Source organism: Vidua macroura, chromosome 2 (genome assembly GCF_024509145.1).
Source record: "Vidua macroura isolate BioBank_ID:100142 chromosome 2, ASM2450914v1, whole genome shotgun sequence".
NCBI classification, from domain to species: domain Eukaryota; kingdom Metazoa; phylum Chordata; class Aves; order Passeriformes; family Viduidae; genus Vidua; species Vidua macroura.
Window position 1 is genome coordinate 41,459,215 of NC_071572.1, and position 26,258 is coordinate 41,485,472.

The 26,258-nt window shown below is 39.5% G+C and overlaps 1 protein-coding gene and 1 non-coding gene across 3 annotated transcripts; both read left to right on the plus strand.

The window, feature by feature from the left end:
- The first annotated feature begins 107 nt into the window (after window positions 1–107).
- TGDS (TDP-glucose 4,6-dehydratase) lies at window positions 108–13,959 on the plus strand. 2 transcript variants are annotated; one of them, XM_054002122.1, is made up of 12 exons: window positions 108–210; window positions 1,883–1,949; window positions 2,354–2,422; window positions 4,130–4,220; window positions 5,189–5,331; window positions 6,779–6,877; window positions 7,715–7,774; window positions 9,346–9,389; window positions 9,671–9,836; window positions 10,401–10,459; window positions 12,353–12,450; window positions 12,821–13,959. In XM_054002122.1, exons 1-12 carry the CDS (start codon window positions 143–145, stop codon window positions 12,919–12,921), a joined length of 1,065 nt encoding a protein of 354 aa, XP_053858097.1. In that variant the 5' UTR covers window positions 108–142; the 3' UTR covers window positions 12,922–13,959. The 2 variants fall into 2 exon arrangements, with proteins under 2 accessions (XP_053858097.1, XP_053858088.1); XM_054002113.1 differs by having other exon boundaries at window positions 139–449.
- Window positions 13,960–18,033: 4,074 nt separating this feature from the next.
- Window positions 18,034–18,106, plus strand: TRNAF-GAA (transfer RNA phenylalanine (anticodon GAA)). Its single transcript has one exon. It is a non-coding gene; the product is annotated as a tRNA-Phe (tRNA).
- The last annotated feature ends 8,152 nt before the right edge of the window (window positions 18,107–26,258 follow it).

A 26,258-nucleotide genomic window follows, 5' to 3' on the forward strand; every position in this document is an offset into this window, starting at 1 on the left:
AGCGGCGAGAGAGCCAATGAAAGAGCGCGCCAGCCCCTGGGGGCGTGACCGAGCGCCAGGCCCCGCCCCTGCGGCAACGTGTCCCGTTGCTGGGTCCGGCCGTAAGTTGAGAGAGCCGGAGTCGGACATCAGTTGCCGCTGAATGCGGAGGCGCAGCATTGGCCCTTTTCACCCGCCGTGCGCGCCGCGCTGTCGGTGGCCTCCGAGACGGTGACAGCTCCGCTCTTGGGGCCGCGCGGGGAGCGAGGAAGGAGATCTTTCAATGAGCCTCTTGCAGGCGCTGCGACTGCCCGTGAAACCCACGGGTCCATGCTGCGCACGCGCAGCCGTGGGGGAAAGGGAGTGAGGGGCCGGCGCCGTAAAGCGCGGACGATGTCGGGGCGGGCGGGCCCCGCGGCGTCGCCGCTGTTCGAGAAGCGGGTCCTGGTGACGGGCGGCGCCGGCTTCATGTGAGTGAGCCCCGCGGGGCCGGAGCGGGCCGCCGGCCTCCTGTCCAGGGGAGCGGGTGAGACGTGGCGGGCGGGGGTCCTGCGGTGCCGCCACCTTTGTGCCTGTCCCGGGCCGCTTCCTTCGCGCCGCTGTCTCGGGCCGCGCTCACTCACGGGCTGCTGGTGACTCGCCCTTGTCGTGGGTTCTGGGGTGGTAAGTGCTGGGGAGCGAGCTGGGAGGCTGTCCCCGCGGTCCTTCGCCTGCGGCCGGCCAGGAGGTGAAGGAGGTGCTGGCGGTGGGAGTCGGTGCTCGGCCTCAGCCGGGACGGGGCTGCTCAGAGGAAGGCAGCGGAGCTGGTGAAGGGCCTGGAGCACGAACCTTATGAGGAGCGGCTGAGGGAGCTGGGGGTGTTTTGCCTGAGGCTCCAGGCAGAACAACCTTACCGCTTTCTTCAACTCCCTGGAAGTGGGGTGTAGCCAGGAGGGGTTCAGCCTCATTTCCCAGGCAGCAAATGAGACAGGATACAGTCTAAGGTACGCCTGCGGACTTTTAGGGTGGACGTTAGAATGCATTTATTCACAGAAAAGATAACTGGATATTAGACTGGACTGCCCAGGGAGTCAGCAGTCACTGTCCTTGCAGGTGTTCAGGAAACGACTGGACGTGGTGCTTAATGCCATGGTCTGCTTAACAAGGTTGTGTTTGGTCGTAAGTTGGACTCGATGAACTCAGGTCTTTTCCAGCCTAATGGATTCTTTGGGTTGAAGGTGGCAGGGCTTTGAGCCAGCTGCTATTCCCCTATCAACCCCCAGTGCTGTGGGCTCAGTTTGAGTCAGAGCAAGGTCTGGCCTGTCTTAATCTGGAGCCCCTCAGTGTGTGGAAGCTGTGAGAGTTAAATTTCTGTGTGTGAATAACCCTGAACTAGCCTGAACTCTCAGGATGAGCTTCATTTACATAAGACCGTGCTAAAGGGACACTACCACGTGGTTGTCACTTCTTACACCTAGCAGCCGTGTCAGAGACTTGAGTGATGGCAGTCACTGTCGTGGGTTAGGAGTGTTAACTGTTTGGTTCTCCCTGATACCTAGTATGTAAGCTTTAGAGTGCAAAAGTATTTTACAGTGGCAATTGAAGATAGCATATAACAGGTTTTTTTGGTTTTTTTACGTGACTGTGGGCTGTGCTGATTTCTTTCGTTATAAGATGAACTTTTATTCTGATTTTTAGTTTCTTAACCATATGCACTTATGTATAGAAAATATTAGGATAATTATAGAATATATATTAGAATAAAATTGACGTGTTAAAATATCTTTGAATTTGTCTTTGTCTTGAATATATCCCCTTCTTACCCCAAAGACTTTTGAAAATGCTGAATTTATTTGGAATTTGTAATTTATTACCTTAAAGCCAAGTATATAATTGTAAAATATGTTTTTCTTCTATCCTACAGTGCTTCACATGTAGTCGTCTCTCTTGTGAAAAACTATCCAAACTATCTGATTATAAATCTGGATAAGGTAATACCTTGTTTTCTTTCTTGATATGGACAACTGTTTTAAGTGATTTACAACACAATCTATTATATGTTGAAATTTATATGGCTTATTGTTAGTTTTTGTTTGATTTTCCATTTGTTCCTGTGCAAAAAAAAAAAAGTCAACTGTTGTTAGAAAAAGAGCAAAACTTTTCTAGCTCTAAACATCTGTTTAAGAATTTTTGCTTAAACAGATGTTTAGATACAAGTTAGGATATCTTTTGAAGATTTGTGCTTTTAAAGCTTCACATCTCCTTGCAAAGTATTTTTTTTTTAATATAAGTTTTTACTTTATTCTCAGACTTTCCAGTGGTTAGGTTGGGTTTGAGTTAGCCTTTTTGTATCCACGAAGCCCACTTACTGATGTTGTGTGGTATTTCTCCTTAGCTCGACTACTGTGCAAGCTTGAAGAATCTTGAAACTGTCTCTGGGAAGGAAAACTACAAGTTTATCCAGGTGATAGAACCTTCCCTTCCACAAAACATGACTTTTTACAGATTTTTTGGTGTATGCTTCCACAGTTTTGCCTTCAGACAGGAGGTGGATTTTGATTTATTGTTCAGATCAATATTCGGACTTGCTGGGTTTGTATGCTGAGGTTCCTCCTGTCTACAAGAGGTAGTGCTGATACTCATCTCTCTGTCTTGGGGTCTGCCCAAGGTTGCAGGACATCTCAGAAATTCATATAGTTTAGTTTGCTGAAACAGCACCTTTCTCAGAGGTAGTAGATATAAACTTGCCTTTTTTCTTAGATTCAGGCAAGACTGGAAGCTGAACTTGCCCTGACCTGTTGGTGACCCCCATGGCTGTTTATGTCTTTATGAACCACCTCTTTCTTTCAGTAAGGGATTATATCTGAGCTTTTGGGATAAAAGTTGCCTGTGAGGAAACGGACAGTCTGTTTGACATACACGTGTGTGCAGTTTCAACATGACCGAAGTGGCTTTTTGGCTATTTTCCTAAGGTCTTTGATTGTTTCCAGTGTGCAATATGAAATGTATGAATACAGTATAAAAGCCTTGTTACCTGAGGAGTTAACATTTAATTGCTGGGGAGAGCTTGGAGTCCTACAAGATATCCTTTAAACAGGCAGATCCCTATGTGAAGCAGGGGAACAGTAACTAGGAGTGATGTGGCTATACTGCTTTTGAAAAGGGTAGGAATCTCTTGTCACAAAACTTACATCAGTATAAATAATTCCAAATTTTCACTGTGGTTTTTTTTTTTTTTTTTTGGTTTTGTTTTTGTTGTTTTGGTTTTTTTTTTTTTTTTTTTTTTGTTTGGGGTGTGTATTTGGGTTATTTGTTTCTGTTTTTGGTTTTTAGGGACAGTTGATCACAGCTTAACATCCAGCTGGTATGCAACCAAGCAGTTTACACTGACAGGAAAAAATGTGCTGGAAAAGATAATTTCTAATGTGCAACCCTTATAATTAGAACTGTAGCATTGGTACTGACCTTAGGAGACAGCAAGAAGGATGTATTCTCTAGTGGTACTGTAGAAAGGAAGTCTGTTTTGGAACGTAGAGCAGTAAGTTTAGAAAATTTGACACAGGGGCTGTATGAAAGATACATTTTAATCACAATTTCTGTTGCTGTTCAGCAGAGGTGTACTAAGCTTGAATTTCAGTTAAAAAAAATTCAGTAGCTACCCATTTTGTTCAGAATAACATATTTTTTAAAAAATATGTCAGTTAAAAATAAATCACTGGAATAAATGGCAAGCAGCAAAGCCCTTGCTAGACATAATCTAATCCCCTTTAGTGGGAATCCACTTCTCCTTTTGTAGTGCCACTAGATGTCCCTGCCAGCTTGCCAGACTGGGAACTCTTACTTGATCTGGGAACTTGGCATTTCAGCCTCAGTGCTGGAGCTCCACGCTGTACTTTTGTTGTATATATTTTCGGACACATTGTTATTTCTAATGTTAATAGTAATATAAATTCTGAAGTAAGTTTCGTTGAGGATTTAAAGAAAAAAGGGTGAAATTTTATGTATGGTCTTATTTTAGACATGGAATTGATAAGTGGCCCAGAGCTCAGTTGATAGTGCTGTTTGTATCCTGTGTTCCCTTTGTAATGGTTTCTTATGTGACACTTAGTATAAAGGGAAGGTGTTTTCTATCAAAAATAATTTGCCGTTTCTTTTTTTCTTTCCTGTTTAGGGAGATATTTGTGAACCTGATTTTATAAAGCAGCTCTTTGAAACTGAGAAGATAGATATAGTCCTTCATTTTGCAGCCCAAACACATGTAGGTGAGCATTGCTGCACGTTTTGGTATTGTTTTCCATGGCTATACCTGCTTGAAATGTATGCCAGTATACCTTTTGTCTTTTCCCTTCATATAAACCAAGGATCCAATTTGTCTCTACAAATCACATGACTGAGCATCTGGTGGCCTTTATAACTCAGAGGGATTCACAGCCTTGATTTAAAAAGTTCTTCATCTAATAACTGTTGTCTTGTTTTCATTGCACATAAATGGTAATATACCTCTTTGTCTGCATTACATTTTTAAATTCTATCTAGATTCACACGTAGCTGACAATGTACTGACGGAGTCGTAAAGACAGTGGAGAGGGGCTTTGTACATAGTCTGATGTTTTTACTTAATTGGCTCCAATGTCACATGAAAAAACAGCGTGAAAGCTGAAGGATTAGGCATAAATCGCACTGAAATCTTGTCTCCGTGCTAAAAAGAGAGAATTAATTATAAAGTACCTATTTCAGATGGCTGCTTTTCAGTATCACTGTTAGTAAGAACAATCCGCACCATATTCCATCTATCATAAGAAGAAATCCTCAAAGAATTCTCCAGGAAAATACTTCTTGAAATTGTCAGATTTGATAGGCACAAAGTCATTAGGTCAGGGGAACAGTTGTAAGAGTCAAAACAGCTACTGCTGAGTTATTAGTCATGGGTCCATATGACTGCATCTTGCAGGCATATGGACCCATTCAAAGACAATTGTCTTTGAATGACACTTTTCTTACTGTACTTAGCCAATGCTATTTTAGATTAAAAAAAAATCCATAACCAACAAGCTTTTGCTCATGATTCCAGCCTCTTTTTGAAAACAAGGATTTTTGTCTTCAAGTGTAGAAGGTGCCTTAATTTAATAAGGACCTTGCTCTCTGATAGGTCTATATAGAAGCTGTCAGTGGAACCTATAGCCCTATCTTGCCTAAATTTAATCAGAATTGTCTGCATTTTTTTATGTAGATCTTTCATTTTGGCATGCCCTGGAATTCACCTACGTGAACGTTTATGGCACCAATGTGCTGGTTGCTGCTGCGCATGAAGCCAACGTGGAGAAGTTTGTCTATGTTAGCACAGATGAAGTATATGGAGGTAGCACTGATGAGGTGAGTTTGAAAATGCATGAGGATTTTTCTAGTTTACCTGCTTTTAATAGTGAAAACAAAGTTGAGTCTAACTTTACTTGGCCTCTCTAAATGTTTGACTTTAAGTACTGGTAGCTTCTAGAAAGCTGAATATCAAAATTGTCCTTTTTTTTTTCATAACTTGTTTTATATTGAATGTTTATTGTCTAAAGCAGTGAGATTTGGGTCATTAATGGTGTCACTACTCCTCAGAGATAGTATAAAGAAGTGTATTATACAGGTTTTGTCCTGGAGCATTCATGAGACTTCAGTAATATGCACAGCTTAACAGGCGGGGAACTGCTTTATAGTCTAGCTAAAATATTAACGGAACTGTAGGTAGTGACAATTCAAATAGAAAACAATTCCTGTATTACTGTAATAAATATTCAGATGTTTCTTGTTGTTATGAGCAGATCTTTGATTTTTTGAGAATTTATACCTGACCTTAATTCAGGAAATGTGATTTAGCTCAGTAGAAAGGCATATTATGCATGTTCATCTTTTTAAAGGCATGAATAAAGTCAAGGAGCCTTTTGCCATAGTCCCTGGAGTAGTGTACTTCAGAAGAGTTCTGTGCACTTTCTTAGTATCACAGTGTCTTTATCAGTTCCTTCAACACAACTTCCATCTGTGGGCTTTTATGATACCCAAGGATGATGTTTTCTCGTGTGTAGACCTGTGGCTTGGCTGATACCTTCAAGTGAAATTTTTCTGTCTCTGGGCCTCGAAAAGAGAACTTTAGTCTGTTTTTTCTTCTCTTTGTGAATCACACTAGAAGTTCTCATAGAGTTTTTTTTGAGGGGCGGAAGGCCATTTAATTTTGGAGGCAAAGGTTGGACAAGAACAGTGAGTGTTTTAATCACATGAAGGTGATTGTTACCAATTGCACGTTGTGTAGTATCCCTCTTTCTTTTGGTTTGTTTTTTTCTCCCTTCAAGTGAGAAGTGTCAGGATAGTCTGGAAGATACCTGTTCTGGAACTGGTCAGAATTGTTGAAGCCTTGCTTTGGATATTTTTGGGTTGCAATTCTACATTTTTTACAGAAATAAAGTTACACAAAAATTTGAGAGAAAACCCCTTTTATTTAGGGCTGAATTTGCTAGTGGTGGTCCAGTTGCTCTCTAAGGCAATGAACCTGAAAAGTATTAAATCTCTCTGTAGCAAGAGTGATTATCTAATAAGATAAAAATCTGAGGACCTGCTGCTGTGAGGTAACTCTGTTACAAGTATAAAAATATTACTGCTGGTAATCTATCTGCCTTCTATTTTTCAGTAAATAGGTTGTCTTTTGTTATGGCCTTCTGTTGTAAGGGGACTTTGTTAGACTGATGTGCTTGGATATTTAGGGGTTTTTATTTCTTTTGTAACTTTAAGGCTTATCTGGGCAAAAGAAATAGAGCAATGCAAATTTTTCTTTTCATTTTAGGAATTTGATGAATCCTCACCAAAACGTCCGACAAATCCCTATGCCTCCTCTAAAGCAGCTGCAGAGTGTTTTGTTCAGTCTTATTGGGAAAGGTACCAAGTAAGTCCAAGGAAGCTTCAAAAACTCTGAAGTCTGTAATTGTCTGTATTATGTACGTAAGAGTATAAAAGAAAAATTAGTACTAGTCCACACAGTGCCACCTCTTTCCTTATTGTTGGTCTTTTAGTCTGGATGTGTTAGAGAATCTCCACCAATAACTTATGAAGATACACTGCAAAACAGTGGGGACAGGTCAGATGTTTTTTAAGTTTTGTTTTTGAAATCTGAACTGTAATATTTAAACATGTACTTTGATAAAATGGTCAAAGAGAACATTAGGAATTTAAAAAACACTGCTATGCTTGCAGGAATACAAAAGTATTACACAGAAGTAGAACATGCATAATTCAAATTGTCTTAAGACTAGGCTTATAGCTAAAGGGAAAAAAAAGAAAAAGTTCTGCTAGTCAAATTTGTTTAAGCAAACACATTTAATATTTTGGATACTTTGGACTTCTGTTCTTGATATATGATGCTTTTGCTATAAAGTGAACAAGAAGAGGATGTTAATGACCTGTGAGACATATTGGAATAAGTAGGAATAAGCCAGTCTTCAGTCAACCAGATACACATATGCCATGTCCTGTGGTGGTTCCAGAGTAAGAGAGATTTAAAACATTTGTCACTTGTGGTGCTCCTAACAGGCTGAGAAGGCTGGAGGCCCTTGCCTGTTCGACAGAAATGCAGAGAGCTTAATTCAATAACATTTGTAAGGGCTTGCAGATTTTTGAGTAATCACTGTGCATGTGTTGGTTTGTTTATTATCAGCAGGAAGGTACTGATTTTTACTGGTATATGCTTTCTTATGTAATCACATGTATTTTTAATGCTCTTCAGTTCCCAGTTGTCATCACACGGAGCAGTAATGTTTATGGACCACATCAGTATCCAGAAAAAGTGAGTAAAACTGTGCTTTACTCTGAGCTCCAGTGTACCAGAATTCAGGGTTGCAGTGATGTTACTTTTTTCTCATGTGCATAGGATGACTTTTCAAAAAAGCACTCCTGCAATTAACGTGTGATTATATATTTTAAGCTTAACACTAATGTGTCTTACCCTGAACACATATTTTTTGATTGTTGATAAAACTTGAATTAAAGACTTGTAGTTTAAATTAATTTTATAACAGCAACTTTGTTTTGTAATTTTTCTATTTTTCAAAGGATATTTTGACAGATTTCCCCTACAAATTACATTAACTCACATCATGTTCTGTAATTGTGAGTGTTCAATAACTAAGGGAAACATTTCAAAAAGTAAACTGAGAATACAGTGTCTGGTATAGAAAGGGAAAAAATATAGAAAATACTTATAGAAAATAAGTAAGATGAAACTGTAACATTGATATAGAAGGTGAGTAGTGTAAAGTGACTTGTCTTTGCGTGTGTTCATACAGACCTTGCAGGGTAACTATTTAAAACAGTTATTTGTGAGAAGGAGTTGCCTTTTTAAGTCAATACCTGAATCTGCTTGGTTAATGAATGGAAATACACTGTTGAAATGAAAGTAAGCATCACATGTACTCTTTGGAGTTTGGAACTGGTGGAAAATGTAGCTATATTTTACAGTTCTATGGAGGTGTTTTTTAATTTAAATTGCTTTTTACATTTTGTGTTTTTTTTTTTCCCAAATAAATTTATTTTCACCTGCATTATTGCATGTGGATAAGCAATGGCTTTTAGAGTACATTTTTCATTGTCTTGCTACAGGTTGCATGATTGTTAGGGGTGTAGTATTTGCTTGCTTTTGACTTGCATATATTCTTCTTCACATACCAAATTCTAGTTACTGCTAAAAATACAGCACAAGGCTACATGAATCTTTAGTTTTATCTAGTATTCTGCTCCTCTGTTTAGAGTAGGAAGTTAAATTTAAGTAATTTAAGTAGTTTTCTAATGGCTTCAATTTAAGGACTTTAATAGTGGGGGCAACTGTTCTGAATTATCTATGGCATTATGAATGGATCTAAGCTTTTAGATGAACATAATGTAAATCTTTGTGCAGCAAACACACCGTCACTTGATCTGTCTTTGTCCATGTTATCTTAAAATTCTCTGATTCTCTTCCAAAATTAACTATTTTAACAACTCTTTGGTTCTAGATTTACTGCAGTTTGCTGGATGTTTAAACCTTGTTCTGAACAGTTGGTAATTATTTCTAGTTAGACTGATGCACTGCTGTGTGCAAAAGTAATGGAAACTTCTTTTATTTTTGAAAAACTGTTACATTTGTAACAGCCAGAAAGATAAGGTTTACAATACAATAGAGGCACCTGCTTTTACAAACCAAAATCCCTGCAGTTTCTAGGCTTGATATATTCTTTCATTATATTTAATAATACTTAGAAATATTTAAAGTATCTTATTAAAATACTTAATGCTACATAACTGTTGAAGTTTCTCATTCTTTGTAGAATAACAGCTTCTGAAATAGTGGAGTAATTTTTTTGTTGTTGTTCAATTCCTTAGGTTATTCCAAAGTTTATATCTTTGTTGCAACAGAACAGAAAATGGTAGGTAACTCACTTATTTTTTTGGTAGTATTTGTGCTATAAAACTGTAATTGTAGTTATAAATATGTGCTAGTTTGTAAAATGATAATTATATAACAAAGTTCTGAATCACTTATTTTAATAGCAGGATTTCCTTAAAGTAAAGGATTGTTTGCATGTCAGCTACTTAAGGTACCTTCAGGCACCTATTTAACATCAAAACTGCTTAAAACACAGTCCAGTAAATTGAATGTAACTATTTGAGGACTAAAAATACTTTTTTGTCTTTTTCTTGTCTTAAGCTGTATTCATGGTTCTGGACTTCAGAGAAGGAATTTCCTTTATGCAACTGATGTGGTAGAAGCATTCCTTACTGTCCTGAAGGAGGGGAAACCAGGTGAAATTTATAACATTGGAACTAACTTTGAGATGTCCATTGCCCAGCTTGCTAAGGAGCTAATCCATTTAGTGAGTAAAGTGTTCTGATGCTTTTCTTTACTGGTCTTCATTGCACATATGAATAATTACACAGACCTTCTGTAGCTCTGAAAAAGCTTAGACTTGTGGTGGGTGTTGGAAGATCCTTGCAGCAGAATGATGTGCTACCCTTTCTGTGGCATCTGGACTGTGTAAGTTTGCAGTATGGGCTATCCTGTGTTGGGCTGCTGTGTCAGTTATCCTGATGGGCATAATGCTTAATTACCATTTTTTTCCATGCTGACTGCTTTAGTTTTTGGTCTGAGAATGTGGCACTATTAAAATCTAACAGTTGAATTATGGATGTTCTGGCATTGCTCTGGATGAAGGAGATAAGTTGGAGATGTTCTACATAATTTTGGTGGTTTGAAGACTCAGTATACAAAAGACCATTTCTGTTTGTGGTTTATTTTATTTGGTGTTTTTTTTTAATTTGGTAGGGGTTTTAAACAAGATTTAAGTTTGTTAAGAAAAAAAAATGGTTTTTAAATACATGTTTAGATAGCCCAAGATGCATGGGAGTGATACTTGTTTGTTTTTTTTTTTCCTTGAAAGATAAAGAAGACCAGTTCAGAGTCTGAAATGGAGCACTGGATGGATTATGTCAAAGACAGGTGAGGAATGTGGAGGACATGCAGGATGTGCTGCAAATGCAGGATAGTTTTGTTCGGCAGGTTTTCTGAGACGCTTAACCAAATAGTATTTTGTGGAAATGTTTCTGCTCTAAAGGAGAAACTTTTGACGGACTAAGAGCTGTTTTGCTTCCTTAATTTTTTTTTTTTTTTTTTTTTTTGCTAGTGGATTTGACATCTATGATCAGGGTTCAGTATAAAAAAACAGGTGTTTCATTTATTCGGATCTGTAGGTCAGAACGAATGTCTTGAAGGCGAAAATGTAATGCTAATCTCTGTCTTCAGACATTCTTCATACTTGTCATTACTGATGTTTGCTCTGGGAAGAGGAAAATTTTACAGAACAACTAAAATCTTTCCTTCTTGGTAGTTCCAACAGTTTATTCAGTGTATTTTTTATTCATTATCACTGAGTGAGATGAATCCCATCATCTCTCGCTTAGCTTTAGTATTTTGGCATTAATGTGACTAATTCAAACTTAGATATACTTTGTCATAAAACCCAGTCTCCACAGGCAGAAATATGTGCCTGTGGAGTGTAGTTAGCTTTAGATTTCTATCTTAAGCTGAAGCTGCTATCTCAAAAGTAGCTGTAAAGCTCTAAGGTACCAAAGTTAGGTCAGTGGAAAAATGGGTAGCTTTTATAGATATGCTTTTGCTGTGTGTTTCCGTCCTTAATTTCAGGCTTGGTTTGGCTCTGCTCTTTTATATCCATTTCTTTTCTGCAGCAACAATGAATCTCTGCTTACTTTAGATATCACTCTCTCCAGAGTGATTAGGAATGATGTGTCTACTGATAGCAGTTAAGTATTATGGCCTTTAAAATTTTCACTTTCTGTTCACATTTAGATTGTTATCATGGCAACTGAAGTGTCTTTAAAAATGTGCTAACTTTTGTTTTTAAAAGGAAATGTTCTTCAAAATCCTACCTCAATGTATTAGAGGACTTTGAACAAATTGCCTTTGGCTCACATGATGTGAGTGTTTAGGAGTTCTCAGTGTAATTCACTTTGAGATGTTTCTTTGTGTGTATTGGGCCCTGTCTGCTAATGTTTAAACATAAATGGGCTTGGGAAAACGAACCACATAGGAATATGTGTTTCAGGAGTGTTGAGGTCTTATCAGAAATTGTTAATATAGCTAATTTATGACTATATAATTCTATAATGAGTGACTTAAAGGTCATGGGGGTTACTTGCTATGGAAAAATTAGTTCTGCTTCTGCTTGAGATTAGCATGTGACCGTAACAGTGATAAGTGCTTTGTTTGTGCCTGCACATGTACCTTGACTATTCAATATGCCAATGCCAGTAGTGCAGGATGCTAGACTAGGCTACCAGACTGTGTAAGTGAAAATTTCTGCCATGCTTAAATATCAGATGTATCTTTCTGTGTTGAATCTTGCAGCTTGGGATTCTGCATATTCAGTATTACAAAAAGTTCATGTAGCTAATGAGCCACTGTAATGCTGTCCCTTTGGAAGCCTGTGTGTTTTAAATTTGAAATATGTGTAAGTTTGTGGGTTTTCAGGATAAAAAATGTAAATGCTAATATTAGAAAATGCTGGCTCTGTGTTGCAAATGCACTGATTTGCACAAATGCGTTGGCAGTGATTTTTGTGTTCATTTTTGTGCCAGTAAAATACTAATTAATATTTAGTCTAGTCAATTTCAAGTAGTTGACTGTACAAACTGAATTGTGTTGTTGTAGCTGCACTCAGCTGCCACATATTTTTGAAGGGAATGCAACTTGTTTATGTTGACGGGAATTTTCAAAATTGAAGCATATGTAATGTTCCTTGGAAGACAGGGTGAGGTACTGCATCTCTAATTAAGGAAGTAGTATAATCAGATTGTGTGCATTATACTTCATCAGGCCTACAAATGACCTGAGGTATCCAATGAGTTCAGAAAAAATGCACAACTTAGGATGGAGACCCAAAGTGCCTTGGAAAGAAGGAATAACGAAAACAAGTAAGACTGGTGACTTTTACACTGAGTTAGGAGTGATGGGAGGAGGGAGAGGGAAAAGGGGGAAATGGATATATAGGTTAGTTAATGAGAAGCTGAAGAGATTGAATGTAACACTTGAATTTTACATAAATTGGCTGCTTTCTAAATAGTGAATTTACATGACATAAAAGAAAAAAGATAATCACTTTTTAGTGCTAGAATAAGTCTTGCATAAAGAACTTACAAAGTTTAAACTAGATTTTTTTAATATTATGGCTTAAAAACTTCCATAAAGAACAATTAGTATGTTGTTAGACTTACATCTGTGGAATATTTGGATTTCCCTGTTATCTCTGGCCAGCTTGACTCATCAACATTCTTTCCATATTAGTTGAATGGTACAGAGAAAATTTCCACAACTGGAAAAACTCAGAGAAAGCTTTGGAGCCCTTTCCTGTGACAGACCCATTTGCCCAGCTCAGTGGTCCATAGCGTGGCACAGAACCTGAAGGAGTTTTTTCTACCTCATATGGTCTTCTCTTCAAAGCCTGCAATCAAATGGCCACACTGGACTCTTGATATATTCAAGATACACGAACCATGACGAGTAAAGAACCACAGTATGGCACAACTTTGGAATGGTTTCAGCACTTTATAAGTTGAACCTCTTAGTTTCAGCTTTTGGTGCAATACTCTATTCTCACTAGGTATTGATTTTAAAAAACTGTATGGAGTGAAGAATATTTATAATGTTATAAATTAGTGTACTGAAGTAAAATCTCCCTTATTAAGAATAATTAACTGTGATTGCAGCTTTTGGGACTTGGAGTTAAATTTATTTTAGTTCTGGAATCATTTGTCTGTATTAGTTTGTTTTTACAGTGTAATATATATGATTTTTTGTCACTTCAAATAATTGGGTTTTATTTTTAATCAAGGGGAGAAATGATATATTTTTTGGAGACTATAAATTGATTGACAAAAGCTGGACACAGCACCTGTATGGTTCCGTCCATTTCTCTGCTGGTGCACTTCTAGCTTTTGTAGTTGACTGATTAAACTTACCTACTCTATAACTTTAAATGCCCCTTTTTAAGGGGAACAAGGGGGGAATGATGTCAAGAAGTAGCAGGTGTTCTCGCTGAGGTTTCCAGAAGTATTTCCTTAAACTTTGTACTCCTTTTACTGTGTTACTGTCTATTACATGTTAACTCCTTTTTCTTCACTATAATTGTAGCAAACTTGAAATACTGGAACACAGTTAACATTCCAATGATCTTACTTCCTGTGATATGAAGGCTACTTATGGAGAAAATTTTTTAAAACTCTTCTTTAGCTGTGAATTGTGGGTTGGCAGACCTTAATCAATGCAGTGTATCAACATTTTTTCTGTAATAAACATTTTAAAGATAAAACAACATTTGAGTTTTAATATAAAATTTGGAAAAAACCTGTAATTCTAGAAATATGTCAATGAACCCTGTTCAAAGTTGATTTAGTAATAAATATGGTGTAACTGGTTTCTCTTAATTCAGAAGAACTTGCTGAAAAAGTAGATGGTGGGTTTTTTTTTTTTAATATTTCTTAGCTCTTCCTCTATCCTGAAAAAATTACCTTCACTTTTTTGTCTTTGAGGTGGTCTGGCAAACATAAAAAGGACCACTGTTCTTGGTTTTATCACTTCAGCTTCTGTAGTTGACCCAGTCCCTGATCCTCTGTGGCCCCTGGGCAGAGCTGCAAGTGGCACAGGACTGGGATGCTGTGGTGTACTCAGAAAAAGTTGTGACTTCTAAAGGGTCTCAGAAACTGGGATATAGCTCTTGAAACACAAGTGTTCCCAACTTCATCACACCTCTTGTGGTGCATGGTGCTGTTGATAAAGTGCCACTTGTGGTTGGCAAGAGTCACTCTAAAAGAAGGCTAACCGGGAAGTTTCGAGGCTCACTGCAGTGCCAAGTGTTTTAAAGTCTAGGAGCCTGTTATTGAAGGTGAGTTTTCTGTGACACAGTGGGATAATAATACTAGAATTGTGTAGCAGTTGCTGATGCTTGATTTGAAGTAAAAGTTTCCATTTGGGACAGACAGAAGTTACAGGATTTTGTATGTACTTATCTGTCACATACTTGGCTTACCAGATGTGCTTCTATGGATGAATCACTGAAATGTCATTGTCAAAACACACGTTGCTGACTATATTCAAAGATTTCCTTAATTTTTGTACTTTTCTTGATATATGGCTTCCTTACAATGTGCGTCCTTCCTTACGATATCCATCTTACTGTTCTGTCAGTACCAGAAATAGCTAAGGTGCTGGAAAGATCTGTCTTAGCTGTATTTGTGATTGCTATGACAGCTGCTTTGAGTGGGTTGCATGAAAATGTGTCTTTCACATCTCCTTATACTGGAAAACTGACTGTGTTGTGTTTTTTAAGAGTAGAGATTACAGATAACTAAAACCTTACTATTTTAAACATGCATAAACCTTAATTTAAAAATATTTTAAACCTTTGAAAATAGGTACAGTGTCTTTGGAACACTAAAAACAGTGTTATCAGAAATACACAGAAGAAAACAATAGGGGGTGATTGGTTTATTGAACAGAACTTTTGAAAGTTTTTCTTGATGTATAGATGCTGAAGATGCAAGCATAGATATTTAAATGACTATCCAGAGAAATGATATTACCTGGAGTGGATTTTCAATAGGATCTATTAATTTTTAGTGAAAGCTGTTCTAGCCTATTTAAATGTCTTTGAAGATTTAATTCATCCAAGTGTTTGAGATTTTTGTTTTTGTGTTACTACTTGTAAATATATAAATAAATGCACATTTTAAAATATTGAAATGTATATATATTAGAAATGTAGGAGGCTTTTGCTTTGAGATACTTTGCTGTAGATCAGATTTTCTTAGTGGGTGAGTAATCTGGTAGGATCATTTCTTTCACAGGGAAAAGTTTTCTGTTATAGAAAACAGCTTATTTTGCCATTAGCCTTCTGGCTTCTGTAGGAAGAAAAGGACAAAGGATCAACTAGTGAACTGTCAGTGTGGAGAAGTGTGATGCTTTCAGGTTTTATTTCTCACTGATTTTACTGGGAAGCATTTCTGGAGAAGGCAGAGGTAGTGATGTAAAATGCTGTGAACACTGTAACCTTTCAGTCTATTCTTTCAAGGTTTGTGTCACAGAGCAAAGTGAGGTACACCAGTAAGAAAATAAATTGAATAAACGTGTATTTCACTTAACTACCAAAACTTTCTAAGGAACAAGGGCTGGATTTTGACAAAGGTTTTGATTCAGGTTCTGTCAGGAACTTGGGAAGTTAACTGGGGATTGCTGTTCTGAATTGGATCAGATCTTTGGGAAGCAGCTCCTGAAATCCCTTGTGCATTGGGGAAGACCAACATTGCTACCTCACTGTCTTGGTGTACCACAGCTGCTATTCAGTGTATCCCTTGCCAGCAGGATGAAAGGATTTGGAAGACATTGAAGTGGGCAGCTGAGGCAGGGCTGTCTATACTCGCAGAATCAGAGTGGTTCAGCTGAGAAAGTTCCTTAAAGATCACCTAGTTCAAGCCCCCTGCCATGTGTAGGGACACAGAGCCTCATCCAACTTGGCCTTGAGCACTGCCAGGGCTGGGGCAGCCACAGCTTACACTGCCAGCAGTGGCCTGTGGTGTGTTTGTGATGTGTGTGTATCAGCTCCACTTTGTGCAACAAAGAGAACCCTTACTTTCTCCAAGATTTTCTCTGGTCTGACCTTGGCACTTGGTTAAATTTGTGTGCTGCTTGCAGTAAGGGGTGTCAGCTGTGGTTTAAGCTGGTTTACACTGTCATAAGATGATGGACTAGAAAATACCTTTAGTTTGTCCACCCTGTACTTGCTTTGATGTAGAAGAAAGACTGTGGGTGAAAAATGTGGGTTTTTTTTTTTGTTGGTTTGTGGTTTTTTTGACTCATAATGCTCCATTTTGCTGAAACTGTGTTCTTACGCTCATTAGACAGGCATGAAATGCAAATATCTTTCTACAGAAGGAGGAACTTTTAATACAAACCCCCTTGCCAAATTCTGTTAGGGGAAAAGCTGACTCTTTTATTGAATATGCTGTGTCTGAGACTGAATTTTCCTTCTCTTTTATTTAATTTTGTTTTGCATTACCTTTAGTTTTTGTTTTTATTCCCATTGTCATTTCCATTTCACCTGGCAAAACAGAGATTTCTAAAAATAAGAATTGGAATAACCCATTGCTCCACAGTACCTCTGATTGTTGTGGTAATGTATTAAAACTCTTAAGTCAATAAGTCTGTGCATGCCGTGACACATTGGAGTTTATCTGCACCAAAGATCACAGATTGTGTTAGCTGCATCAGTAGGAGACATTATTTTTAAGGGATTACATTCATCATTTCTCAGCAAAACAATCATTGCCAGTGGCAATGGAAAATCATGAGAAGATGAGATTTTGTGTCAGTATGTTGTTCACACACCTCTTAAGCACAAGTGTGGGTGGATTTTTTTAACCTCTCCCTAATGGAATTTGTTTGGTGAAGGTTTTTGGTTTCAGTCACTAAACTGCTGGCTCAGTCCTCAGCCTTTGTACTTCTGAAAACAGGTATTTGACTCCTGAAAACATATCGACTCCTGAAGAACTCACAAATGTAGGATAACGTGAGGAAAAATACTCTTTGAAAATAAAAGGAAACAGGGTGATTTATGTCACCAAATATTCACATGGCTGGCCTGGGCTGAGACTGCTTCTTCCCCACTTGAAAAAGGAGGGGTTTGTTAAATTCCTCTAGTACTATGGAAGAGAGTCTTGGTGTTTTTACTAACAGGAGGGAGCAGCAGGGGACAATTCTGCAAAGCAGCCTCTCTCCCCTCAGAGTGTGCAGAAAGTGTGAGTAGGAGATGCCCTCACAGGTGGCTTTTCCTAGACCAGGGGCTGTGCAAATCAGCACAAACTTGAGATGTCAGTGCCCATCACAGGCACTAATGTGGGCACTCTGATGCATCCTCCACCTTTTCCCTGTAGCCACAGGTCTGTGCTACCAGTTGCCTGTTGAAATCAATGCCTAATCAACAACGTGAATGTAAACTGTTTTTTCTTATTACACTACTTAGGATTTGTGATTTATGTGGACGCAGGGAGCTTCTCTGGTGGAAGACCATGGACACAAGAAGGTGCAGGTGCCCTTCATGGTCATGTATTTTTATGACACCAACATCCCTGCACACATTTTGTCAGGCTTTAAAATAAAATCCCTGAAATCTGAAGGTAAAATGTTGCCAATTTAATGCTCCTGAGTCTCACATAATGTTCTAGTTCCTGTTACCTCCCCCAATAATCCAGGGAGTCACTGCCAAAACACCTTCACTCTGACGTGTGTCTTGTGCATAGATGTTTGTATATGCATAATATTGTGTTACTGCTGATTTGCCTTTGGCTTACGGCATAATTTTGTTTGCGGGGACCCGTCATTGACTCGTCTGTGGCATCCAACGCCACAGGGCTAATAACATCTATCTCACTTAGACCATTGGATGCAGATGTCGGGTGTAGAAGAACGGATTAGTACTATCCCACGGAAAAAAAGGCACCACGGCAGCCGAAATAGCTCAGTTGGGAGAGCGTTAGACTGAAGATCTAAAGGTCCCTGGTTCGATCCCGGGTTTCGGCAGAACCGTTTTCTTCCTTTTCCTCGCTCTGCCCGGGAGGTGGCGAGCGGCTGCTGCTGCGGGGCCGGCCCGCGGGCTGGGAGCGCGCTGCCGGAGCCGGCCCGCCTGCCCCGGGGCTTGTGCAGCACCTGGGAATTGCCTTGCCGGCCTCGTACCGACAGCGCCGCTCCTGGCGCAGCGTGCCCTGCCTTTCTGCTTCCCTTTTCAGCTCCTCTAAGTTTAGGTTTTTTATTTAGGGTGGAAGAAATGAAAGCAGCGAGCTTCATTCCCGATCCTTCCTCTCCCCTTCGCTATCTCACGGCGGCAGGGACGACAGAAGAGAAAGTGAAACTGCGTGAGGAGCGGGGTGACCGGGGGGGAAGGGACAGAGGGGGAAACAGTGGCTCTGGGGAACTGGGACAGGGACCATTAGAGGTTGCTTCTTCAAAATCTGAAACGCAGTTCAAAATTTCCCGGACCTCACCTCCACTGTGAATAGATGGCTGAAGCTATTTTACTTCACGAAATGCCAAAGGAATAGCTCCGAGGCCAGGAAAGCTGGTAATTAATGTCACCGTTCATCTGTTTCTTCCTGTTCCTTTATTTACTTTTAAGTTGAGAAAAATAATTCGGATTTTCTGAAGCATATTTTTGAGGAGAGTGTCTGGTTTTGATTTGAAGACATGAAGAGGCGGAAGTTCATTGGTTGTCTTTGGTAATTGGTTGCAGTTTTTTCAAATATATACCTTTAATATGGACCTGTCCTTTGTTAAACCTTTTCTCTGCTAGATCAGAGATCTTTCTTGGTACCTGGCATTTTGGTCATCACAAAACTGTCAAATCAGCACCCACCTTTGTTTTGGTAAGCTAAAGAAATTAAATTCTTTGTGTCTTTATGACATTTTCTCCTGCTTTCGGGTAATTTTTTTGGTGACCTTTTTAATACACTGACACCAGAACAATACACAGAAAAAGGACTTTCAATATTGATGTCAAAACACAGCAGTAAATCATCTCCCTTACTTCTCTGTTCAGCATCTTCTCTTCATGAGAAGGTGTCACTGGTCCTTTTCTAATCACAGCATCACAACAAACATTGATATTGAATTACTTGTCCAATACAGGGAACATTCACTAAAGATGAATATCTAATTAGTAGAAAGCAAGGGTAGTGTTCCTTAGATCCTTAACAGGTAAGACATATAAGGGGTAGTATAACTGCTTATATTACTATTTCCCCTAAAGCTTTTTTAAGGTTTTAAAATAACATTAAGACTGCACACTTGAGTACTCAGGGACAGAAGGAAATGTTAAGTAGCTTTTTTTTTTTGCCAAAAGTGTTCAATTATTCATCAAAGACTTTTATAGTGCTTTGGGGAAGAGTTAGGGAGGTATTAATTTCCTGCAGATATGTGATCAAAGAAGCAAAACCAGAGAAGGGCTGTTTACTTTTTGGCCTTTTCCACACTGCTGAATAAAAGAGAGTCATGGTGCAAGCTTGGGTGTCAGACCTCTGAATCTCTGCTTGGCTTGTGCACTGGCACCCTGAGAGACAGCACGAGGTCATTTGCTATGAAGGGACTGCTTTTGTGCAGTGGTTTGGCTATAACCCCCAGTGCTTTTCTGGAGGTTTGGTCCTCCCTGCTTCTGAGCTCCTCGAGGGCCAGGAAAGGTGTGGGTCACCCTCACCCCTCAAAGGGTCAGATTTTTAGCAGGAGAACCCAGGCACATGGATCTATGACAAATATGTGCTGCATTAGTGTCTGAAATTTCTGTTTTATCAATAAAGATAATATTACCTGTAATAACAGTTCGGAGCTTTTGTGACGTTAAACAGAAATTTTGTGGAGCACTGAAGTGCTAATGGTGGTAGTAATGGGGAGAGTGAGAAGAAAATCTCGTTTTTTGTTTGGTGTGGGATTTAGGTTGCAGACACTGAGTAAAACCTGAAGTCTTATGTGGAAGAAGAGGATAAAATTAAGAGATAACCTCAATTCTGGAATTTTTAAACTCCTGTCTGTTTGATTTTGCGGGCTTGATGCAGATTTCTAATGTGATCTGGCAGGTTCTGTGAAAATAACCTCAAGTGTTGCTGCTTTATTGCTTGTCACAGAATATTCAGGCATTTTTTCATTCAGCTGTACCTTCTTTACACAATCTATTTTGCTGCACTCTAGGACTCTTCTTGCTAGCAAACATTTCCATTTATTTTTCTATCAGCTTCTTCCCTCAAGATGAACCCCCTGCTAGGACACAAATACAGGCTGTCTAACTAGGCCTTTATCATTTAGTCACAAAGTTCCTTCTCTGCAACTGGGAAGCTTCTCTGCTACTACAGATATACTCACATAAGCTTTTATAAATGTCCACCAAATACTGAAGTTGATACCTCTCAGGGATTGAGAGGGAAAAAACCTTTTCATGTGCTTTCAGCCTTAGGCAAACATTCAAAATCTGGTGGATTTGGTTCACATGTTTTTCCCATGGCCGTCCTTGACTCCTGAAAACTGGGGCAGAAGGAGAGGATCAGAGAGGCATATCCCACATCCTAGCTCTGCTGCAGGCTGCAACAACTTGCAGTCATGGAACATGACAAATAATGAAGAGACTTAAAGCTTTACTGTGAAATACCTCTATTTGGAATTTCTGACAGTGGTGGCACAAAGTTGCTGTGCTCGGTGTTATCCATAGGCTCAAATTCAGGTGTTCCTTGTGCGAAATGCTCCTCCTTTTCTTCCATGTCCCCCGAGCTGCACATCTACATTATTTCAAAAGTCTCCTCCTTGTCCCGAAGGAATTTCTGCACTTGATATTTATTACTGTCTTGTCTACCTCTCAGCAGTAGAATTTCCTTCTCTTTGGATTAAAAATTGGGTTTGTTTGATAGAAAAGATTTGTTTCTGTCTCTTGACTGAAAGATTTCTGTCTTTGTCTCCTTCACTGTTTACAGACATCTGGTAAATCTCATTTAGTTACGTAGTGTGACAGACTCAAAACACGAGTCATGAGTCACATTTAGGTTTTTTATGTTTTTAATGACTAATCTTAGTTATAGTCTATTTGGTTTCTGATCCTGTAGAAGAACTAGAATGGTGTTTTTTCAATTTTCTGGGAAATAAATGCAGTTAAGAAGGCAACAAAAATTTTCAACTGATGAGGCGTTTCTAGAATCCAATAGTTGACATTCAAGTCTTTTATTTCCCCTGTCCCCCTGTGAGTGAGCAGTTTAGGAGAGCTTTATCCTGTTTGAGTTCTGCTCAGGAACCTCATTTAAAGGAGACTTTTTCTGATCCCTTTCCTTGGGAGTTTTGGGCTGTGATTGTTTTTTTTTCCCCTCCTCCTTTTTTTTTTTTTCTCAGTGATTTATTCCAGAGTTCCTACTTTATGTTTTTCTAGTAATATAGGACTCATTTTCCATTACATGTAGAAATAGAGAATTTATGTTACAGTTACCAAGGCAAATTTGGGGCAGTTAAGTGAAAGCTTAGCCTTCAGTCTTGCTATGGTCATCAATGCTATCTTTATTCCTTAGTGAACACCAGGGGAAGCATTACATTTTTTGTTTAAATGTACATAGATCATCTTGCTTAAAGCAAGGGAACATTCATTACTTTGTCCTCAATGTTCTTGGAATTTAGACCACATGACATGAGGGATGAATATATTTTGTTCCATTTTATATTTTCTATTGGGATAAGTAGTAGTATTTTGAATAAAAATTGTGAGAGAAGAATGTCTTCTGGATCAGGCTCTGGAAAGTTGAATGTAAGGTTCCAAGACAAACTACACTGTGACTCTGTAATTTCAGATATTATTTCAAATACTATCTATTATTTCAAATACTATACTATGTCCTATCTTTCAGATTTTTTTAATATGGTAGACAGCCAGATCTGGATTTCCTTCTTCATATTTCTTCCCCTGGGAAAGGGGCAATTTGTTGCATAGCTGAATTGTTGAGACAAGAGACTCTGTCCTACCTGTTTCACTTCACAGTTTGTAAACTGGCATGGATCTACTCTGTGTAGATCAGGCCCTCCCCTACCACAGCCATTTAGTGACATTCATTTGATATCAGTGACATTTAGAATTTCAGTGTCTGTCTGAAGACAAACTAGTCGCCCTCACCTCCTTTTAAGATCAAGGTAGAGAAATTAGGACAGAAGACGTTGCCAAGATGCCTGTCTGAGAATGGGGTGTGTTGTTCCCTTGAGGTGCTTCTTTCCCTTCATGGAGTACTGGTGAACATCAGGGTAACTGAGATTTAGTTCTCTTGCCTTCCAGATTCTGGCTCCCTTAAGTGAATCATACTTTATATTCTATGACTGCCTTTGTAGTAAGCCCAGGCTAGAATTTGATGAAGTAAAATTCTGAAGATAAAACTGTCTTTGGGTAGGTGGTCACCACGGCAGCAGTTTAACCTGTCAGTCAGCATTGTGTTTATCTAAATTATAAATGGCTTAAGCTTATACCCATGTTCCTACATAATATGGACACTGGAAAAAGTGTGCTTGTTTAGTACTGAGTCTCATAAACCAAATTATGATAGTCATGATCATTGAAGAAGTTTCTCAGACATCTTGAATGAGGGAGTAGGAAGAAAGGAAGATCTTACAAAAGAAATGGAAGTGTTCAATCATTATCTCAGGAAGAAATGAATAAAACCACAGTAAGGCAACACCTGACTTAAAAGTGTAAAAATGTATCTGCAAATAATGTTTATTTAAGGCTGTGGAAAGATCTGGCAGAGTTGACACAGGCATGTACTGTACCAAAGCAGTGTATGAAGTGGAAGTGTAGGATCTTCCTGTGCAAGTTGTGCAGAGTACATGTTTCAGCTAGCATGTGTCCTTGAGGAGGGGAGAAGCAAAGTGCCAGCAAATTCAGAGCTTTGGAACTGTGTGTGTCTTTAAGTAATGAGGAATTCCCACTGCAGTGAGCTCCAGACTTCTGGGAAGTAAGTTCAGCTGGACCACAAGGCCTGGTGAGGAATCCATGAAGATTCTCTAGGGAGAATTCATCTGTCTAAATGTAGACCTCTCATGAATATTGTTCTTCTTCAAGTTCCTCTTCTCTTCCAACACGTGAACATGTTGTAGCTTATAAATTGGTTTTCAGGAAAACAATTCCATCCAATATAAAAGGACTGGATAAATAATTTAAATATGAGAAGCCAGGAGATGATGAGACTATTCATTTGAAGAGGGTTTCTGTGCAATGGCAGGATCATGAGATCTTCAGAGCTGCTCTGACATTCCCAGACTTTGGCCTTATTCTCCCACATACAAGACAGGGAGACAAAGGGTAAGGTGGTGACAAGGCAGTAGCTTTTGTTGAGAGATCCCAAAGACATACATTTGCTAGGAGATTCGGGTAACCTAGAACATGAACAGATGTATGAAAACCTCTGCTGTAGGTTTCCTTATAAAATGGTCTTCTTGTTATCTCTAGAGTTATTATGAATTGTCGTGTTATTTATTTATTCTTCTGGTTTCTCCACCAGTTTATATGTAGAATGTTTTATTTTGACCAAAATTCTTTCCAAAATTCCAAAGGCTAAATACTTTTCTGGCTTGATACTAATCAGTGCTTGAGTACAGTAGAAGGAGCCTGAGAAACAATAGTGTCATTGAGAAAAAAAAAAGTGAACTTGCTGCCTACTTACTACTCAGGAATTCTGTGTTACTTGTGTGAATTGTGTTTAGTGATTTCTTTGCCTGTACCTTTGAGTATTCTTTTTCTTTATTTCCTCTCTTGCCACAAAAATATGTGACTGTATTTGTCCCGAAAATGTGTCGGCATATGGATATACTTCTTTGCCATCCTTTGATGACAGGCTGAGAAGTTTTCTCTAGGGGGTCACCCTATGCATGAATCCAGACTACAAGATAGATGAAATACTGTTTTCCTGTACTTTCAGCATAAATCCTAAATAATGTAATTAAAAATTGAACACAGTTTCAGGTGTGGTAGCCTGATCCAGTAGCTCAGATGTCTGGTGTGTTGAGTTGACCCTCACTGGATGCTAGACACCCTCCAAAGCCACTCTGTCACTGCCCTCCTCAGCTGGATAGGGGAGAGGGAATATAGAGAATGGCCTGTGGGCTGAGATAAGGTCAGGGAGAGATCATTCATCAATTACTGTCATGGACACAACAGACTCAGGGAAATTAGTATACCAGTCAAATCAGATTCAGGCAATGAGAAATAAAATAAAATCTTGAAAACACCTTCCCCTCATATCTCCCCCTTTCCTGGGGTTAACTTCACTCCCAATTTCTCTACCTTCTCCCCACCAGCTCTGGTTAGGCTATCATGTCTCTTCTGTTCCTTCCTCCTTAGGGGGAGGACTCCTCACAGTCTACCCCTGCTTCTGCCTGGGGTGCCTCCCACAGGAGACAGTCCTCCATGAATTTTTCCAGTATGAGTCCTTCCCACAGGTGCATGTGTGAACAGACTGCTCCAGTGTGGGTCCCTGCAGGGTCACAGGTCCTGCCAGCAGCCCTGCTACAGCACAGGCTCCTCTCCCCACAGGTCCTGCCAGGAGCCTACTTCCCAAAGGATCACAGCCTCCTTCAGGCATCCACCTGCTTTGGTGTGGAGTTCTCCCCAGGCTGCTGGTGGGTCTCTGTCCCCTGTAGACCTCCATGGGCCCATGCCTCACCATGGGCTGCACCAGGGGCTGCAGGGGAATCTCTGCTCTTGTACCTGAAATACCTCCTTCCCCTCCTTCTTCTCTGACCTTGGTGTCTGCAGGGCTGTCCCTCTCACATATTTTCTTTCCTGTCTCTGTCTGCAGTTGCCATTATGCAGTAATTTCTTTTCCCCTTTTAAATCTGTTATCCTCAAAGGATATCACCTTCACTGATGGGCTCGGCCTTGGCCAGTGGTGGGCCCATCTTGGAGCCAGCTGGCTTTGACTCTCTTGGACATGGGGGAAATTTCTAAAAGCTTCTCACAGAAACCACTCCTGTAGCTCCCCATCTGCCAAACTGTGGCATGCAAGCCCAGTGCTTGTGGATAAGGCAGTGCAGTCACAGTCTGGATAATTGGCATGGCTCATATGCTCAGATTTGCTGCCTGAAAAGTCCTTTGATGGTTCAGGGCAGTAGTACCAACACACAGCACTACCCATTTTTCAAGACGCAGTGAAATTCTGTAGTAAATAGAAAGTCATTCAGGATACTGATTTGTAAACTGGTATAGTGCTGATTCTGTGCAGCCCCAACAACAGCTCCTTTATTTAAGTGTGATTGCGTGGGAAAAACAGAGGAACTTCTCAGTAGCAACACACTAAAGAATGGACAGTGCCTGCTGTTTTCCAGTGATTAATAGAAATACAACTGTCTTCTTGTAATTTTTTCAGTGTGTTCCTCATGGTGTGTCATGCAGCAGTAGATAACCACGATTGCTGGTGACGCAGTGATGCCAGGATGTGGGATCTGTGCATCCTTCTTCTGTTTGTCTGGGTGTTCCCCCTCAGCCAGGGAAGGCACTCTTAAAATGCTAATGCATTACTGAGGGCAAGAGACTACTGCTACATCTATGCCAGGACTGCATGCTGTAGTGTGCTCCCAGTGTTGTAGAATTATGTGGTTGTGATGGAGGGAGGTAATCATAATAAAATCTACACATGTGCCACTCTTCTACTCACAGTTTTATTTTCCCTGCACACTAAGTAATTTCCATGTCATCCTCTACCCGCTCTTCCTTTTCCACACTACAACTTCTCTGAAAACAGCAAATTTCTCCTTCCTCATGTACTACATTAGAAACCGATTTTCTTGCCTTACCTTATCTTGCCTGCCTCAGTATCTCACCTTTCTCTGTGTTTACTCTTTCTGTCCCATATAAGGTTTCAAATAGCTGTAGAAACATTCCTATCAGTGTCTGAATTGAGCCAGCTTTGATTAAAATGGTTACTTGGACACATATTTTGCATATCGACGCACCTTCAGGGGTTTGATTGGTTAGCTGAATACTACCTGTATATTTTGATTTCATTTTGGTGATGCTGATAAGTGAGTGTTCACTTTAATTGCTTTCAGATATTATGTGGGTAACTTTGGTACAAGACATTGTCTAACATAGATTCAAAGACACATCCTTCACACACCAGAGAGATGCATTTAGGTGCTGAGTAGGATGAGGAGGAGTGTTTTTCAGAGGGGTTTT

Bases quoted from the DNA above. Each gene is read 5' to 3' on its own strand.
- TGDS (XM_054002113.1), top strand. From the start codon at position 310: ATGCTGCGCACGCGCAGCCGTGGGGGAAAGGGAGTGAGGGGCCGGCGC. The intron at 4,221-5,188 runs GTGAGCATTGCT...TTTTTTATGTAG, and splicing joins TGCAGCCCAAACACATGTAG to ATCTTTCATTTTGGCATGCC. The intron at 9,837-10,400 runs GTGAGTAAAGTG...TTTCCTTGAAAG, and splicing joins CTAAGGAGCTAATCCATTTA to ATAAAGAAGACCAGTTCAGA.